The 18555-nt window shown below is 39.5% G+C and overlaps 1 protein-coding gene across 2 annotated transcripts in view; it reads left to right on the forward strand.

Moving 5' to 3' along the window:
* Nucleotides 1–18555, forward strand: part of A1CF (APOBEC1 complementation factor) — a 75162-nt gene that overhangs the window by 40980 nt on the left and 15627 nt on the right. For both annotated transcript variants that reach the window (XM_047761086.1, XM_047761087.1), the window contains 4 exons: nucleotides 1791–1925; nucleotides 3982–4112; nucleotides 9684–9922; nucleotides 16563–16727. In XM_047761086.1, coding sequence (XP_047617042.1) covers nucleotides 1791–1925; nucleotides 3982–4112; nucleotides 9684–9922; nucleotides 16563–16727 — 670 coding nt within the window. The remainder of the gene's footprint in view (nucleotides 1–1790; nucleotides 1926–3981; nucleotides 4113–9683; nucleotides 9923–16562; nucleotides 16728–18555) is intronic.

Consider the following 18555-nt stretch of genomic DNA (forward strand, 5'->3'; position numbering starts at 1 on the left):
CTGACATGGAGTGCTATGTAAGTATGTGTTAAGTAAATAAAATTTCATACTATATCTCTGAAAATATTAAATTCATCTTAAGGAAATTCTTGGTTGAGATATAGCTCACCGAGCAATTCTTCAGGTTATTTCCCTATAAGTAGAAAACACTTCATTTCTCAGATTTCTCAGTGAAAGTTTTTTGGCTGGATAATCCTGCAAGAATATATGTGAGGAAAAAAATATATAATAACACTTGAGGCAAATATTTGAGTATTTAGAAAAATGAAAAGCACTACTTGTTTGAAGGAAAAAGTAATCAAGCAAGGTAGAACACCCATATGACCTCTTTTAAATTTACATATGATTAGATCATGAGGAATTGGAAAAGTTATTGCACTTACATCATTTAAATACCATGATCCAAAAAGCCTTTGTGGTACTACTCATAAAATAATTGAGAAAGTCTCAAATTAGCATAAAGATTTAACAGTGAAACTAGAAGTTGCCTAACTTTGATCTTGTACAAACAAATATCATGCAAAACAATGTCTTAACCAATGTGTTTTAAAAATATATGTAGAAAAATATTTTGGAAAAAATATGTGGGAAAGGCAGATAACAGTAACTACTACTGCATATGCATAGAGTGATGCACTGGAAAATTTTTCTTTTTACTTTATACATTGTATCATTGTATGATGTAAAACTTTTTAGCAGTTATACTTGCACAGGTTAGTAATGAATACTGATATTTAGTCCCTTATGTTTTCCTTTCTCCAAAAAAATCACAATAAAGTGTATTAACAAAGAGTTTGGCTATGCCAAAGTAGAAAGTAATTATCCTTCTTGAGCAAATGAACTACTTCAGCTCGATCGTGGTGGATCAGGCCTATCTTTCACTTTGCGGCCCTTGAAGTTACTTTTAGGTCATTAACTTTCAGAAAAATAAAGACAGCAGTGCAAAGTACCAGTGCAGCTCCTCCCGTCAAAGGACTTTGAGTTTACCAAGGGTCTGTTACTACAAAGAAAAAAAATACAAGCTGATTCTATTTGGACTCGGAACAGCATTGTTCCCCACAGAGATCCAACATTAGTAAACACCTCTCACCATCTTGTCAGCTTTGAAGATGGATTGAAATCCTTCACTGGCTACCCCCCAAATTAGCCAGGTTGCTCCTTCAAATGTTAACCTCCAGATGTTTCTTTTTAGGGGCTCATATTGCCTTACTTGGCACCTGAAACAGTCTAAATCCAGGGAGGCAAGAAGAGCATTAATAATTACTGAATGTGTATCACATGCCAAACTTGTGCCATGCATATTGATGCATCACCTCCTATAATCAAAAGCTGATATTATCCCCCCTTTGTATAGGAAGACACTGAGGTTTTGAGAAATCAAGTCATTTGCCCAAAGCCCCACAGCTGGTGGGCCATGGAGCCAAGCCATCCAGCACCAGAACCCTCATAGACGTCAACATTAAATCAGAAGCCTAGATTCAAATTATAGTCCAATCCTTTGATGACCAGGCACTAGTGAGTTTGAATGGCAATCAGAAAATACTAACGACTCCTTACATTTGTCCAGCACTTTACAAGTTTTCACAGCTTTTCTGCAGCAAGTCACTGAAGCACACAGAGCATGGTATCAAAATCCACGTAAAAGAGACCTCAATTTTTATAGTCTGAGTAGTCAATTGTTCCTTGTCAATAAGTATCTTTGTTATGATTTCTGAAAATGATGAAGGAACTCAAACTAAAGATGCTATTGTTCTCTTCTCTCCTTCATGCCATCCACATGGGATTTGCAGGAAAACGGACAAAGAAAATATGGTGGTCCCCCACCTGGCTGGGATGCTGCACCCCCAGAAAGGGGCTGTGAGATTTTTATTGGAAAACTTCCCCGAGACCTTTTCGAAGATGAACTTATACCATTATGTGAAAAAGTGAGTCGAACCATAATTTTTTAATCTCTCTCAAGGAAAAATTCTACTCTTCACCTTGCTTTCCCTCTTGTTCTTCCTGGTCAATGATGGTTTCTCTTCCAATTGCCATTTCTCAATCATGGACAAAGGTAAAACCTTCCTAGCTGTTGGTGATTGTCCTCCTAATTATCACTGGCTTGAAGCAGATCTTTGTCCTGTTCCTGACAGCTGAAATTACCTTTGCTAATGACTAAAACACTGATTCCACTGGCCTGGCCATCTTACTACAAACTCTATGTGTCTTTCAAGATAGAATACTACTACAAAAACCTGTGTAAAATAAGGTATTGCTTCAACCTGAAATGTTAATATGATTTTATACTGTTTTCACCTTAAAAAGTGTGTCTATTTGTCATGGCTCAAATGTATGCCTATACATATTGATCCAGAATGAAATTTCCTTCTAGAAACTTGAATTTGTCCTCCCTAATGCATCAAGATTAATAACACAATTTCTCAAAGTCATTATATGATTGGGAAATAAACATCCTCAGTTTTAATTCCAAATGATATTTTGCTACTAAACCCAAAGTTACAAAATACAAAATTAACATTTTTGATGACTTACCAAGTAGTGTTTAGAACAATCACATTTCTAGAAAACTTAGTAAAAATGAAAGTCTAGGAGTTCCCTTCTGGTGCAGAGGAAACGAATCAGATTAGGAAACATGAGGTTGCGGGTTCGATCCCTAGCCTCGCTCAGGGGGTTAAGGATCTCTTGTTGCCGTGAGCTGTGGTGTAGATCGCAGATGCAGCTCAAATCCTGAATTGCTGTGGCTCTGGCATAGGCTGGTGACTACAGCTCCAATTGGACCCCTGGCCTGGGAACCTCTATATGCCGCAGGTGTGGCCCTAAAAAGACAAAAAGAAAAAGTCTGTTTCTTTCCCTTAATGCAAAAATCAGATGTGTGTGTGTGTGTAACTCAGCCTTAGATTCAGAACTGCTATTAGTTTTACACAACCAACCTCACTTGGCATGTGCACAAATTATGAAGACTTAATCCAATCTTATATACTGAACATGAAAATGAGCTCCAAGAAACACTTAAAATGCAGAGCTGAAACACGCTTGAACCCTTTCCTAATGAGCCCAGAGAAAATAGGTGTCCATCACGGAGTGCCTTGGGGTGGTGTGGGAAAAGGTGAGCTGGAGGGTAGCCACCACTGAGGTAACAGCACCTGCCTAACGATTAATAGCACCTGCCTCTTCTCCCTACATGTGTCCCTCATTTATGTGGGCCACTCTTATTACAGCAGCCAGCAATACTCAATCATTGTGTCTGGGTTATAGAGAATGGTTGGGGTAGCAAGAGGAAATACTATAAAACCAAAGCAGAGGAGTGATAGTGAGAGGCATAGACTGAATGCCCTCCTGCCATGGAGGTCCTGGCCCTGGATCAGTTATATTAAGACTAGTGTTCATCTTCAGTCTAAGGATGAAAAAAAAAAAAAACAGGGTTCCCCAGACTGTCCTCTGAAATATGCCTTCTGTGTTCACCTTTATGCCATGTCATGGTGGGTGTAAAAGAGAGCTAAGAAATCAGTTTCACAAGGTTCCAAAGGAGTGTTCCTGGTTTGGGTTTTAAACATCAGTGGTAGAGTATAACCAAGTAAAGATAAAACTACGGAGACTTCAGAGTCCAGTGCAGAGGGCAAGGACAAATCTATCAAGAAATTGTACTTCTGATGACAAGTGTGTTTTTTTGTCCCCAACGCATTGTATAAATCCCTAGATAATTGTGTGATGAAAGGTCACTTGCTCTATCAAAAATATATCCTGGCAAGTCAGGCTAAAGTGTCACTTGTACACGTTTTCTTTATTTATCTTGACTTTGCCCGTAAGTCAGATAAAAGATCTGAACCCAGCATGAAAATATGCAAACCATTCCACACGGGATGCAAATGACAAATGTGGTAGAGACAGACTTCAGAAAACATTGTATGTGCATGTGTATGTGTTCATTTGAAAGTACAGATGTGTAAATACGAATTCTCTCTTTTTTTAAATTACTTGTAGATTGGTAAAATTTATGAAATGAGAATGATGATGGATTTTAATGGCAACAATAGAGGATATGCGTTTGTAACTTTCTCAAATAAACAGGAAGCCAAGAATGCAATCAAGCAACTTAATAATTATGAAATTAGGTAAGATCCATCTCTTCTAGATTAAAGGTAAATCAAACAATGTATCTTTATCTGTTTTTCTATCTATTCTAAGTTTATTTAGTATAGTATATACTAAAGACAGTCAAAATCAAAAATAAAAGGTTAGTTCTTTTCCTTGGAAATCAACTTAACAAAATATTTAATCAGCATTATATAAGGTGACAGACTAAGTTCTGCGAAATGTTCAAACAAATGATTCATTCATTTATCCATTTCATAAATATGTGCTAGGCACTGTTCAAAATATTGCAAGTATCAAGGTATAGTAAGCAAATGGATGTATAAGAGTATCTAAAATTAAACCCAGGAAATAGGAGTTCCCATTGGTAGCTCAGCAGGAAAGAATATGACTACCATCTATGAGGATGCAGGTTCGATCCCTGGCCTCGCTCATTGGGCTAAGGATCCGGAATTGCAATGAGCTGTGATGTAGGTCGCAGATGCAGCTTGGATCTGGCTTTGCTGTGGCTGTGGGATAGGCCAGCAGCTAAGCTCTGATTCAACCCCTAGCCTGGGAACCTCCATATGCCATGGGTGTGTCCCTAAAGAGATGATAAAATAAAATAAATACTATAAAATAAAATGAAACCTGGAAATGAGATGAAGTTGTATATGGCGGTTGCTACTCTAACTTGGTATATTTAGGAAAATACCCTTCTGGAAAGTAAAATTTCATCTGAAACTTGGATGAAAATAATCCTCCATGAACATCAGACCTGGAGGAAGATTATTTCAGAGGAAGAAAGGAGAGCAAGTTCAAAGATCTCAAAATGAGAACAAGCATGTGTTAGAGGGACAGGAAAAAAAAAAATAGCCTATGTTTGGAACAGAGTAAAGAGAGGAAGGTTGAAGGCACTACAGTTTGCAGAGCCTTATACTCCATGACTAAGAATTTGGATTTTATTCTAATAAAAAGGGGAAATCATAGGAGGATTTTAGTTGGATTCATGCTTTTTAAAACATGACTCTGGCTATTGAGTGAACAGTGGACTGCAGCAGGATAAGGACTGAAAGAGGAAGCCAGTTTGAAGGCCACTCTGGTTTAGAACCAGACGGGATGACAGTGGCCACACAAAGGGCTTAGTGGTAAAGGTGGTTAAAAAGAGTCAGATTTGGGATATATTTTGGAGGTCAAATACACAAAACTGCATAAATATCGGATTTTGATTGTGAGTGAATTTACAATTCAGGGAAGAAAATTAGGATTTTGGTCTAAGGATCTGTGGATTTAACAGTGTCATTGAGATGGAAAAGGCTGGGAAAAAAGCAGGACACATAAGAGTTCTGTTTAGAGCAATCTGTATTTGAGATGCACATTAGACTCCCCAGGGGAGATGCTGAGGAAGTGACTGTATGATAAGAGTTTGGAGAATGGTCACAGTTAGAACAGACTTTTGGAGTTCAGCCAAATACAGGCAATATTTAAAACCATGAGATTAGCAGAGGGTTCCAGAACATAACTGACCCTATACAATCAATAACTGGTATTATAAACTGGCAACGGGACCAGCTTTATGAAGTTGTCTGAGTTCTAAAATCTTCACTTTGAGAAGGAACTGCCATAATTTTTTTCTTAAGGAAGCCCAGGGCTACCTGCAAGAAAGATTAGTGTGTTAGATGAAAAAGCAACAGTTTGGGGTCAGACAGGCTCCAGCTGAGTGCCAAAAAGTGACTTGACCTTTCAGAGCCACAATTTCCTCATCAATAAGGTAGGAATAATTGTATTTCATAGGTTTGTGGTGAGGATGTTATCAAGATTCTTAAATGTTCAGCCCATGTTTGGAGCATAGTAATAGGTCAATAAATTATAGAATTCTTACATATTAGCATATTTATTAATTCTAAGATGCAGTTTTTCAGGTATATTCCCTTTGTATAACAGAGATGCACCTTGAAATTAATGGAATCTTAAATTTGATTAATGCAAAGAGAGCAGCTTTCCTACATTTATTTTTCTCTCATTCCTATAGGCTCAAAATAAGTCATGCATGATCCTTGTAATCCTGTAAGTCAATCAATTTATTGGGTCATTTTTCTTAAACCTTTTAGCCATAGAAAAGATTCACTGGATTTGGCAACTACTAGTAGCCTAGCCATTCAGTCCCTAGGTTGGATTCTGAAACAGAGTCTTGGGGGAAAAAACAAACATAAAGGAGGCCTCCCTCTCACATATGGTGCTATGGATGCAAAAGAGCTCTGATATGTGGAGAATTTTTTGGTATGAGAATCAGATCTGAGGTCTACCTCCTTTGGACAAATCCTTTGACCTCTGTGAGCATCAGTTTTAATACTATTACCTGATCACACAGGTATTCCAAGCATCCATCATATGAAGTAATATATGCTAAATTGGGCTGTAAAAACTTTAAGATATATTATAATTATGTTTTTACAATTAGAAGATTCTCCATTCCTTGGTTTTTCATGGAATCTAGACATCTTAAGAGTAAGATGTCCCAGTAACAATCCCAAAATAGCTTTTATGTTGAGATGGTTATAGAATGGCTATGTAGGAAATCAACGCATTGTTACTCACTGGACCCTGTCAATACTTTTTGAAAATAGGGTATGAACAAGGAACACAATCCACTGAAAAAATAACTGTGCTCTGTGAATTTCAGTGTCTTCCTCTATAAAATAGAGATAAAAACATACCTTCCTCATAGGAGGAATTAAGAAAAATAAAGGAGATCCTGAATGTAAAGCTCAGTGCCTGACACATATCAGATGGTCTATAAATGTTTGCTACTGGTTATAGTGTTTGCTACTGGGAGGAGGGAGAGAAGGAAGAGGAGAAAGATGACAAAGCATTTGGGAAGAGAAAGTTGGTGGCCAAAATGCCAAAGTTCAGGTTAGATGCCAGAAGCAAGGTGCAGGCACAGAGTGACTTTAAATTTTATTATTATTATTATTGGCTTTTTAGGGCTGAACCAGCAACATATGGAAGATCCCAGGCTAGGGGTCAAATCAGAGCTACAGCTGCTGGCCTACACCACAGCCACTGCCACATGGGATCCGAGCCATGTCTGCCACCTACACCACAGCTCAAAGCAGCACCAGATCCTTAACCCACTGAGTGAGGCTAGGGATTGAACCCGTGTCCTCATGGATAATGATGGGGTTTGTTACCACTGAGACACGACAAGAAGTCCTAAATTTTAAGGCGTAGGATGAATGGAATGTGAAATAGAAGAGACACCCCAGAGACAACCTCACCTAATTCTACTCTGCCTTGGATCAGTCCTGCCAGAGAAAGAACCTTCCCGGTAGAGTAGAGAACAATCCTTGGTTTGCATTCAGCCACTATTTCTCAGAGGATAGATAAGATTCTTATCTGGAAAAAACCCACAATTGTCATATTATCCTCCTCATCATCAAATATTCACTGAGCATCATCTAAATGCTTGGCTTCTAGAGACATTAAAGTTGTGCCTTCAGCTTTTGAGAGAGAGATTTTCGTCTCCAAGCCATTCTGGGAACGGTGCCTGACAAACCACACACATTTAAATTACAGGATACGGAGGCTCCAGGCTCCCCCTACTGGTCATTGATAGCTGACCCGTCCTGTAACTATCAAAAATATAATTTCTAAATAAATATCTTGGAATAAAAGCTTAAAAAAAATACAACCCTGGAAGATCACTTTATCAATCCTTCCCTCCCCCCACACACAAAAAATAAATAAATAAAATTTAAAAAATAAAAACACACACACATATTCCCAGGTCAGTGTTCACCAAATGGGGAGGGACCTGTCCCAGATATAATATGTGGTCCTTGGGTCTCCATCAGAGCATAGAAGACACCAGGACAGTGGCTCAGCCCTGGTCAGAATAGCTGCCACATAACTGAGAGGCACTATTTCCAAAGAATCAGAACAATCACCCCATCACATGGCCAAGTGCTTATTACTCATGATAAATGAATAGTTTCTGTTAAGAGAACTTCACTCACTTTGCTTTGTAACAAAAGTCACATGGCCTAATCCGCAATGCACAAAAACAGCAAAGAAAAAAGTAATAAAAAAGTTCAAGCCATTCCTTCATTACCCTATTGCCCAAAGGTAATTGCTATGCTGATTTTTCATAGTCTTTCTAGATTTTCTATATGGTTTTAATCAAAATGGCCTTCTTACAGACTCATTTTATAGCCTTAAAAAAAAAAAAAAAAAAAACAGGAGCAAAGTGCGAACTGGTTTTCTTTTTCATCCAGGAAATATTCTCCTATGTAACTAAGCTTAATGGCTACAAAGCATTCTGTTATGAACACTCATCTTTTATTTACCAGTGAATCTCAGCCAGAAGCAGTATTGTCCTCCCAATGGGACATGGAGAAAGGTGAAGAAGAATTTTGGGATGACAGGGGGTGGCCACTGACACTTAGTGGGCAAGAACCAGGGATGACAAAATTACCATAGCATACAATGAGGAAATATTCAGTCCCAGAGTCAATGTCATCTCAGCTGAGATACATTAAACTAGTCCTATATGATGGAATATTTTGCTCATTTTCAACTACCTTACACAAAAATGCTGGTACTCATTTCTATTTCTAAAGACACCATCCAGAAGGCCATTATTTGGCAAAAGGTTATACACACTTGGGACTCATACATTTTGCCAAATGCCACCCAGAAAAGTTGAACCAATCTACACCCGGCCAATGAAGGTATCTATCGACTCACTAATAAGCAACACTGTACAGTGGAAGAAACAGGGATTGAACTGAGTCCAGAGACCAATTTTATCTCTTAAAAAATCTTAAGCAGGAGTTCCCCTTGTGGCTCAGTGGTAACAAGCCCGACTAGTATCCATGAGGACGCGGGTTCAATCCCTGGTCTCACTCAGTGGGTTAAAAGATCTGGCATTGCGGTAAGCTGTGGTGTAGGTCTTGGGCAAGGCTTGGATCTGCCGTTGCTATGGCTGTGGCTTAGACCAGAGGCTACAGTTCCAATTCACCCCCCTTGCCTGGGAACTTCCATATGTTGTAGGTGTGTCCCAAAAGAAAACAAACAAACAAAAAACAAAACTTCAGCAAGTCAGTTCCTTAGAGTCTCAAGTTCTTCAACTGTAAAATGGAAATGATACCTATTCTGCCAATCTCAAGCCTCCCTGTATCAGTCGAATAAGATAACACATGGAAATCTGTTCTGTATAAGGAACTATCCTGAATAGCGATCATGTCAGAATAGCTTCTCTATGTGGTTGGAAAAGAAAGGGAACACCAGAGTTGCAATCTCAGATACCTCCAGCGCAAAGTTACATGAGTAGATTGGGTCAGGTGGGAAAACCTGCATCTAGTCTAAAAACAGCAGATGCTGCTCAGATTCAAATACTTTTTTTTCTTTTAAAAAAGCAGAGCAGGTTGACAGAGCTGCGGCAGTTTCTCAAAAGAAGCTCCAACTCTCCAAAACCAGTTTCAACACTAAGATGAACAAACATTCCACATCTGCATTCTTTATCAGGTCCAGGGCCATATCTGTTCAATTACCATCTAAAACCTTAATCACACAAGGATTCTCACCCATCAAAATGCCTATTCTTTTGGCAGAAATGGGCGTCTCTTAGGGGTTTGTGCCAGCGTGGACAACTGCCGATTGTTTGTTGGAGGGATCCCGAAAACCAAAAAGAGAGAAGAAATCTTATCGGAAATGAAAAAGGTCACGGAAGGAGTTGTGGATGTCATCGTCTACCCCAGCGCAGCAGATAAAACCAAAAACCGGGGCTTTGCCTTTGTGGAGTACGAGAGTCATCGGGCAGCTGCCATGGCCCGGAGGAAGCTTCTACCAGGTTTGCGCCCCTTCCTCATAGAAGAGGCTTCTCCACTCTGTCCCACCTGCCTTAGGCTGCTGTGCTCCGTATCAAGGCCAGCAAAACTCGTTGCTCCTTTTTTTTTGCTCTTTATATATAGTTAGATTTTAAACTCTTCATCCTTCCTATTAATCTCAAGGTTGGCTCAGTTCCCTGAAGTTTTCACAGCATGGGTTCTGAAGATCACTCATTCTGAGCATCAAGTCCAATGTACATGCACAGGAGAAATACGGAACTCGAAGCTATAACAATTCTGTACTGAATCCTTAAACCGAAGAATCTTCTTAAAAGTAAATTTAGCAATCAACAGTTATCTTTATACATAGTTTTTCTTATCAGTCTTATTAGAAATAAAATGTTATCCATTACAATGTAGGAATAATAAATCCTGCAAGTGATCCATTATCCTTATTCACAATTAAATGATTTTTTTTTTTTGTCTTTTTAGGGCTGCACCCACAGCATATGGAATTTACCAGGTTAAGGGTCAAATTGGAGCTACACCAGATCTGAGCCGCCCATGTGACCTACATTGCAGCTCACAGCAACACTGGATCCTTAACCCATTGAGCGTGGTCAGGGATTGAACATGCATCCTCCTAGTTGGATTTATTAACGCTGAGCCACAATGGGAATTCCATAAATGATATTTTTATTACCTAGTTTCTAATAATTTCTGTCCAATTCTAGGAACTAGGATCATAGCTTTCTATAGGAAGTTGCCTTATTTAGATGCTGCAACCATAATAACAAAAACAAACACCCGCATTTAGAAGACTCCACGAAGACACTTCCCCAGTCAGGTCAACTGAGGAAAAATTGTTGAAAGTCCTCTGCTCCTTCAAATATTCACCAAAATGTGCACAAAGGTGGTGTTAAAGTGAATATTAAAATGATAAGGATTTCAATCATGATAGATTGAACCCATTTGAAATCAACTCTTCCCTTAAGCACCAGAATTAAAAACACAGGAAAGCAAAACAGCAATAAAAACACCTAGATTTATGCTGCCATTTTATACATTCTTCAAAATAAAACCAATAGGATTGGCCCCCTATAAATTTTCAAAATTGAACAATGGCTTCTGAGCTTGGTGAATATGTTTTAGTATTTTCATGAGGGCAGCTTACAGTGGAAAAAATTTGACATAGCCCCCCACATTGCTGAATCTATTAGAGAGGTGTCTATTTTTCATATCCAATAAATTTTCTGCCTGTATAATAGTATGGTTATAAAACACAGGAAATAGAAATTTTACAAAGATTTGGGAAGATGAAGGTAATATTTAAAATTTCAACAGTAAAAACTAGGTGTTCTAAGAGGTGGGTATTTTCCTTGTCGAAGCTTCCAATCGCCCTTTCTTCACCACCCAGCAGTCATGTCCTCTGACTTACAGGTGTGTAGAATCACTAAAACTCCTCACCTGCGTACCTAGCCACTCAGTGGCCTGAACTTAATAGTTCACAATCCTCTTCAACACCAACAATTCTGCTATCTCAGAGTCTCTCATATCCATCTTGCGCTCAGGCCACCGCTGTAGGCCAAACACAAGTATTCCCAATCTTATTTTTCCAGAGTCTCCCAGCCTCTGCTTTCTCTGTGATGCACCCCTCCCTCTGCCTACTCCATCCTGAACAGTTACCATCAGATTACTGTTCCCCAAATATCACACCATCCTTTCTACAAGTTCTTCCAAATAGTAGGAATTTAATCTCTCCTTGTTGATAGGCTTAATAAGGTCATTCACCCATTAATTCAAAAATACTCATCAGGAGTTCCCGTCATGGCTCATCGGAAATGAATCTGACTAGTATCCACGAGGATGTAGGTTCGATCACTGGCCTTGCTCAGTGGGTTAAAGATCCAGCATTGCCGTGAGCTGTGGTGTACATTTCAGGTGCGGCTAGGATCTGGCATGGCTGTGCCTGTGGCTGTGGTGTAGACCAGCAGCTGCAGCTCCAATTCGACCCCTGACCTGGGAACCTCCATATACCACAGATGCAGCCCTAAAAAAAAAGACAAAAAGAAGAAAAATATTTCGTTGACTTATGCATGTGAGATAAAGCATAAACCTCTGAGCCTGTCATTCAAATGCTTTCATTCAGGGCCCCAGTTCTTTTCAGCCATATTTTTACTTTCTATTCCCCACCCCCCTCCAAAAAAAAATCCTCTTTTCTATAAGGACAAACTCCTCCATGTCCTAGGCAATGACATGCTCATTTCTTTTTATTACAAGATACTGATTAGAGTTCCCTGTGCCATGTAGTTCCTCTCTGTTGGCTATTTTCCATATAGTCGTGTTTATCTGTTAATCTCAAATTCCCAATTGATCCCTCCTTCCCTGCCTCCTCTGGTAACAATATTTGTTTTCTATGTCTATGCATCTCTTTTGTAGATAAGTTTTGTAAATAAGTCTGTTTTATAAATAAGTTCATTTGTATGGTATTTTAGATTCCCCATATAAGTGATAGCCTATGGCTACTAGTCTTTCTCTGATTTACTTCACTAGTTCATTTGGTATGATAATCTCTAGGTCCATTCATGTTGCTCCAAAGAGCACTGCTTCATTTTTTTACGGCTGAGTAATATTCCATTGAATATATGTACCACATTGTCTTTATCAATTCCTCTGATGATGGACACTGAGGTTGCTTCCATCATTTTTGTATCCTCTATTCCTAAAGTCGTATCCCTACTAGAATGACATACTCCCTCCCCCTCTCTACTGACGCATGGCATTCAAAGCCCCAGGTCAGCCCCAACTTCATTGAGAAACTAGGTTCCACCATTTAAGCCCACATTCATCACTTACCTCTTTCAGTGCCTATAAAAACAGATATATATGATCATTTGGGAGATGGGGGAGGATGCTAGTGCAAGAGGGTCCAAAACAGGAGAAGGAGTTGCCAGGGGCCAGATAATCAATGTTCTTAAGGAACTGCAACTTCCCTCAGCTTCCCTTCTTTAAAAAAAAAAAAAAAATAGCACATTAACCCACAGAAAGAGCTTCTGTCTTTACTTGAGATGAGCTGACCAGGCCAGGCAGGGCTGAGTGGCTAGTCTGTAAGAATTCTCAAGCACTGTGTTACGCTTCCACCCAAGAATCTGAATTTCTCTTAGGGCTTCTCTGCCCACGATGCAGCAATGTATAGGGTGCCTCACTCTCCCCAGGCATTGCCCATCTTCACCACAATCTGAGGCAGCCCTCCTTGCCTGCGGCCCTTTAAGTTGGTCCCAGCTGAGTTTCAGTCAGCTGGATTTTTGTCAGACTGCCTTGTCAGCGGACTAACAAGATGAGGCACAAAGGCGAATGAACCAGCCAGAGCAAACTGTTTTCTTTCTACTCAAGTCTGAGAGTAAAATCCGTTACAGACCTAGACATCCTACGTATTACTCCCCCATAGATTAAACAATAACACAGGATTTCGGTAATGGGCAATTCTCTGGAGAGTCTAATTTGAAAGAGAAAGGAGATCTTTAAGAAACATGATAAGCAAGGACCACAAGAAGCTTTTGCTTCTTAATCGATCCAGACTTGGAGACAGAGAGAAAATTGTCGAAAGTGGTATACTGGCTCCCCCACCACCTACCTCATCTAACAGTGGCAGCTCCCTCTCGACACTGCATCTTTGCTGAGGTGAAAAATGGAACAAAGTCATTGCTCCCAGTTCAGAGATCACCAAAGCATTCTAAGGATGCTCGGGGAAAAAACCCCACCCATGATTTTCAATTTTAATCTCCATTAGAATCACTTGAAGGGCTTGTTAAAGCGCACCACCAGAGTTCCTGATTCAGTAGATCTGCTGTGGGGGTCTGACTAGTTGCATTTATAACAAATTCCCAGGATGCAACTGCTCCTGAGACCACGAGTTTGAGATTTGGTCATCTAAATCAAGGATTATCCGTGGTGGGCTATAAACCTGAGTCACCTGAGGAGGTTTTTAAATAACACCAGTACCCAAATCAACTTCTAATCAATTGAATCTTCCCTAGGGTGTATTATCAGGGCACTAATATTTTAATTTTCCCAGATAATTCTACTGTATAGCCGAACTTTGTGATCCACTGCTAAATATATCATTGACTAATGATACTAGCCATTTGCCTACGTGGGAGGTAGATAGGAACATCTGGGGAATCACCCAGTAGGGAAACACTTATTAGGCATCTATACATTACTTCTAAATGTCAAGGGAGAGTCAAAAAATAAGACCTAATTTGAGTGTGTGGCACCATTCACATCAGACTCAAAGAATACATATTTTGAGGAAATTATTCATACCAAAAAACAGGCAGAAACTTATCAAGAGGAAAGTTCATTATTGAATTATTTAAAAGTGATAAAGTTCCTTCCTTGCATCCTCTTCTTTTGTCTTCACAACAACCTAATACGTAAATATTTTTATTATCCCAATTTTATGGGGAGGAATGTGATGCTTAGAAAGGTGGTTTCCTAACCAGGATCATTGATCTGGTATTTAAACTCATCTGACTTCAAAGCTCATGTTCCCAGATCGCTCTCCAACACAGGGATATTGATGGAACGTGCTGTTTCCTGCGCCACTTTTCATTTCTATTCACTTTAGCCTTTTGCAGATCTTCAGGCCTGTGAATCACCTACTGTGGTCCCAGCCTGAGAAGACAAAACCAATGGGCGAGAACAGTGTTCTCAATTTTGGCTGAATTAACTGAGGTGCTTTTAAAAACCCTGAGACTTAGACAACTTATATCAGAATTGGGAAGCAGAGTCCAGGGGTCAGTGATGAGATTTAACAGCCAACTCCTAGGAGAAAAATCAAACGCTCTGATTTGTAGCATTTGCAGATACTAACACTGCCACTGTGGCTGATTTCAAGCTACCAAGGTGACATGCATTGTCTGACAAACTTCTGAAAACGTAACAGTCTAATCTTGCAGGTAGAAAGGAAGTGGGCTCAACACACTACTGACAGAACCTATATTTTTTAAAACTCTTCTAATGTGGAGTCAAGGTTGAGAAGTGCTGCTACAGAAACCAGAGTCACCTGGGAGCCTTAGGGATCTGGGGATTAGACCCTTGGCAAAGTCAATGGAAAGCTTAGAAAAGGAAGGAAATGGAAGGAAAGAGAAGGAAGATGTAAAAGAAAAGTGGGGGTGGGGGAGAGAGTAGTGGAGAAAATTATCCTCTGGGATAGAAGGGCAGAACAAGGTAGCTGGCCATCTGGCATAGCAGGAGCCAGCACCCCACCCCCCAAATTCACTAACTCATTAGGATACGTCTATTCTTTGTTTGTATTTTAGAATATCAACGCCACAGATGCTTTGGCTAACCACTTTTTAAGGACTAAAAAGATGCTTTTTGATTGAAACTAATTGCCTCTCATGTGTAATAATTAAACAGCTAAACCCTCACCAATACTGAGAATTTCTGATTTTCTTCTCTTCAACCTTTCTATTGCTTCCAGGATATAAGTTGTTCTGAAACAATAAAAAATAAACATGATTTCTGATCAAATTTAGAAACTGAATTGACCCTCACCCTCCTCTTATCACTTCAACATGGACCAGCAATGGGTAGGGGGTACCGGGGTTGAGTAACAAGAAAACCAAAGAGAGCAGTGGAGAGTGAAACAGAGCTGGGCAAGTGACTGTGAGAAGGAACAGAGTGTAAGACACTCAATAAATTTCAATTATAGGAATGCAAAAATATATGCAGTCATGGATAACAACTACCCTTTTTTTCTCTCTTTTTAGGGCCACACCTGCAGCATATCTAAGCTCCCAGGCCAGAGGTCTACCACAGCCACAGCAACGCCAGATCCGAGCCACATCTTCTATCTACACCACAGTTCATAGCCACACCGGATCCTTAACCCACTGAGGGAGGCCAGGGATCAAACCTACATCCTCAGGGATACTAGTCAGGTTCTTAACCCACTGCACCACAACAGGAACTCCAACAACTACCCCTTTAAGATAAGTTCAATTTCTCATCATAGACTCTTGAACTACACTTGGCCTTAATTTGGAAAAAAAATAATAACTTTTTTCCAGATTCCTGAGTTGTCCATGTTCTGACAAAGAGAGAACTAGGTGAGAATAGAATTGATCAGAGCTCTGACCAAGAGTAAGGGACAGAGAACAAACGAGGTGTACCTGAGCCCTAATCACTCTTCACATGCTACATTTTTTGGACAGCTCAGTGGTGGCACCTGGCTACACAGATTCCAATAGCAGCCGATATACTTTCTAATGACCTTTCTAATGCTTCCTGAAGTCAGACTTTATGAGCTCTAAATCCATTATTTTCCCCTCTCCCCTTTTTGCCATCTTCCATGAATACCTTCACCCTGTGAGAACTGTTCTAAGACCCAAATATGAGCACCACTGTCTCATTCCTGTTCCATTTCAAACCACATTCTAGTTCCCTTTATACCCAATCATTATAATACACCACTTGTCATATAGGACTCCCTTATTTGGAATGTCTCAAAATCAATAATCACCTCTTTAAATATTTGTCTTCTTGTTCAACCAAATCCTCAAGAGTCAATGCAACTGAAAAGACCATTAGTGTAAACTGACATGATATTGTCCTGATTTCTATATAATTAATCATACTTGTGATCCTTTTCAACAGGAAGAATTCAGTTATGGGGACATCCTATTGCAGTAGACTGGGCAGAACCAGAAGTGGAAGTTGATGAAGACACAATGTCTTCAGTGAAAATACTGTATGTAAGAAACCTCATGCTGTCTACCTCTGAAGAGATGATTGAGAAGGAATTCAACAATATTAAACCAGGTGGGACAACCCAGACAAGATTACTTTTTCAAAATGTACTTTAAAAACACTGATGCTTGGCATGACTTCCCATAACTTTAAATAGGATAGTTTTCATTTTTTATTCTCATAATTGCCTACAGACTACTAAAACTATATTCCTACCTTTGAATTAGAAAATAGGGACGTACAGCCCTATAACATTTATCAATACTCGAAGTTTACATGTTTCTGTGGGATTACTTAATGAATACCTATTACCTCCACTAAGCTATAAATTCCATGAGTTCTTTTTGTTTCTACTGTCTCCTCAGCCCCTGTCTCTGTGCCTGGGACAAAGTAGGTGCTCATATTTGCTGTGTTAATGAATGCATAGCCATAACTCTGTCTAATGCAGGTTTCTCAACCTCAGTACTCTTGATATTTTTGGCTAAATAATTCTTGGTTGTTGGGGTCTGTCTTCTGCATTCCAGGATGTTAAGCGGCATCTCAGGCTAACATGTAATAACCAAAAATGTCTCTAGACACTTCCATGTCTGGAAGGACAAATTGGCCCCAGCTGAGAACCACTGGTCTAATGGAATATGACTGTGATTTTAGGTACATATGTAAAGAGGTGACAGTTCTAGGAAACTAATATGGGTGAAGAGAAAGGAAAAGGAAGATGGAGGAGAATAATTAGTTGCTGCTCATCTTATCAGTACTTTTCACTATCAATTTTTTTAAGCCATAAGATTTACCCCATATCTTTTTTCTCACATAGGAACTGCAACACTGCAACAAGTAAAGCACTTTAAGAAACAATGTTCAAACAAGCATTTCCCAAAACCAGTTCTGCAGAACATTAATTCTATGAACTGTTAGCAAAGACTGGAAAGGTAGAGGTCCTCACTGTCCCACTTTTTTAAGTCTTAATTACCAAGACACACCATGAGGTTGTCACAATAATTACCCTATTTGACACTGGAGGAATAAAGAGACCATGTTGGAAGTTCAGTTAATTACATGTCCCACGGTTCATGGTCTCAAATGCCTGCATTTATTTTCTCAGCTTAGCCAGACACTTTTGCTCTGTAAAACCACTGTCACAAGAAGTCAAGGGTTGGATGCTGAGGGGAGAAAGAAGAGAATTACATTGTTTTTAAATTATCCTTGCACCAGAGCCCTGCCATCATTCCATAGGAAAACAGCTGTTACTATTGAACCATAGGGTAGAATAGAAATTCGAATTGCTTTTGTGACCTTGAATCTAAGAGAATAAATAGATAGCTTAACTTTGACAGGGAGAGGGGAAAAAGAGAGGACTTCTCTTCTGATCCTTCCTGGCATAGGGTCCTATCCTAAGTTGTCTCTGGAAACTAAGCTTAGGGGAAAACTTGGTCTCTCAAGTTATATCCAAGTGAATATAACTAAAGAGGATAATTTGAATGCTAAACTAACAAGTTAATGTTAAACAAGTTTCCATCGTACCTTGACTCCAAGCAAATGTTCTGTTTTTAAATTGAGTAAGCAATGACATTTTAGCAATAAAATATAAAATATAAAGCTCAGCCCTCTTAGAGCTCCCACTGTGTCTCAGTGGGTTAAGAAGCCAATTAGTATCCATGAGGATGCGGGTTTAATCCCTGGCCTTGCTCAGTAGGTTTAAAGGATCCAGAGTTTCCACGAGCTTTGGTGTGGGTTGCAGACATGGCTCAGATCTGGTGTTGCTGTGGCTATAGAATGTAGGCTGGCAGCTTCAGCTCTGATTCAAGTCTTAGCCTGGGAACTTCCATGTGCTGCAGGTGTAGCCATAGAAAAAATTAAACAAATAAATAAATGAATAAATAAAAAAACCGTCTTGGAAGAA

The sequence above is a fragment of the Phacochoerus africanus genome, chromosome 15 (genome assembly GCF_016906955.1).
Source record: "Phacochoerus africanus isolate WHEZ1 chromosome 15, ROS_Pafr_v1, whole genome shotgun sequence".
Taxonomy (NCBI): Eukaryota; Metazoa; Chordata; class Mammalia; order Artiodactyla; family Suidae; genus Phacochoerus; species Phacochoerus africanus.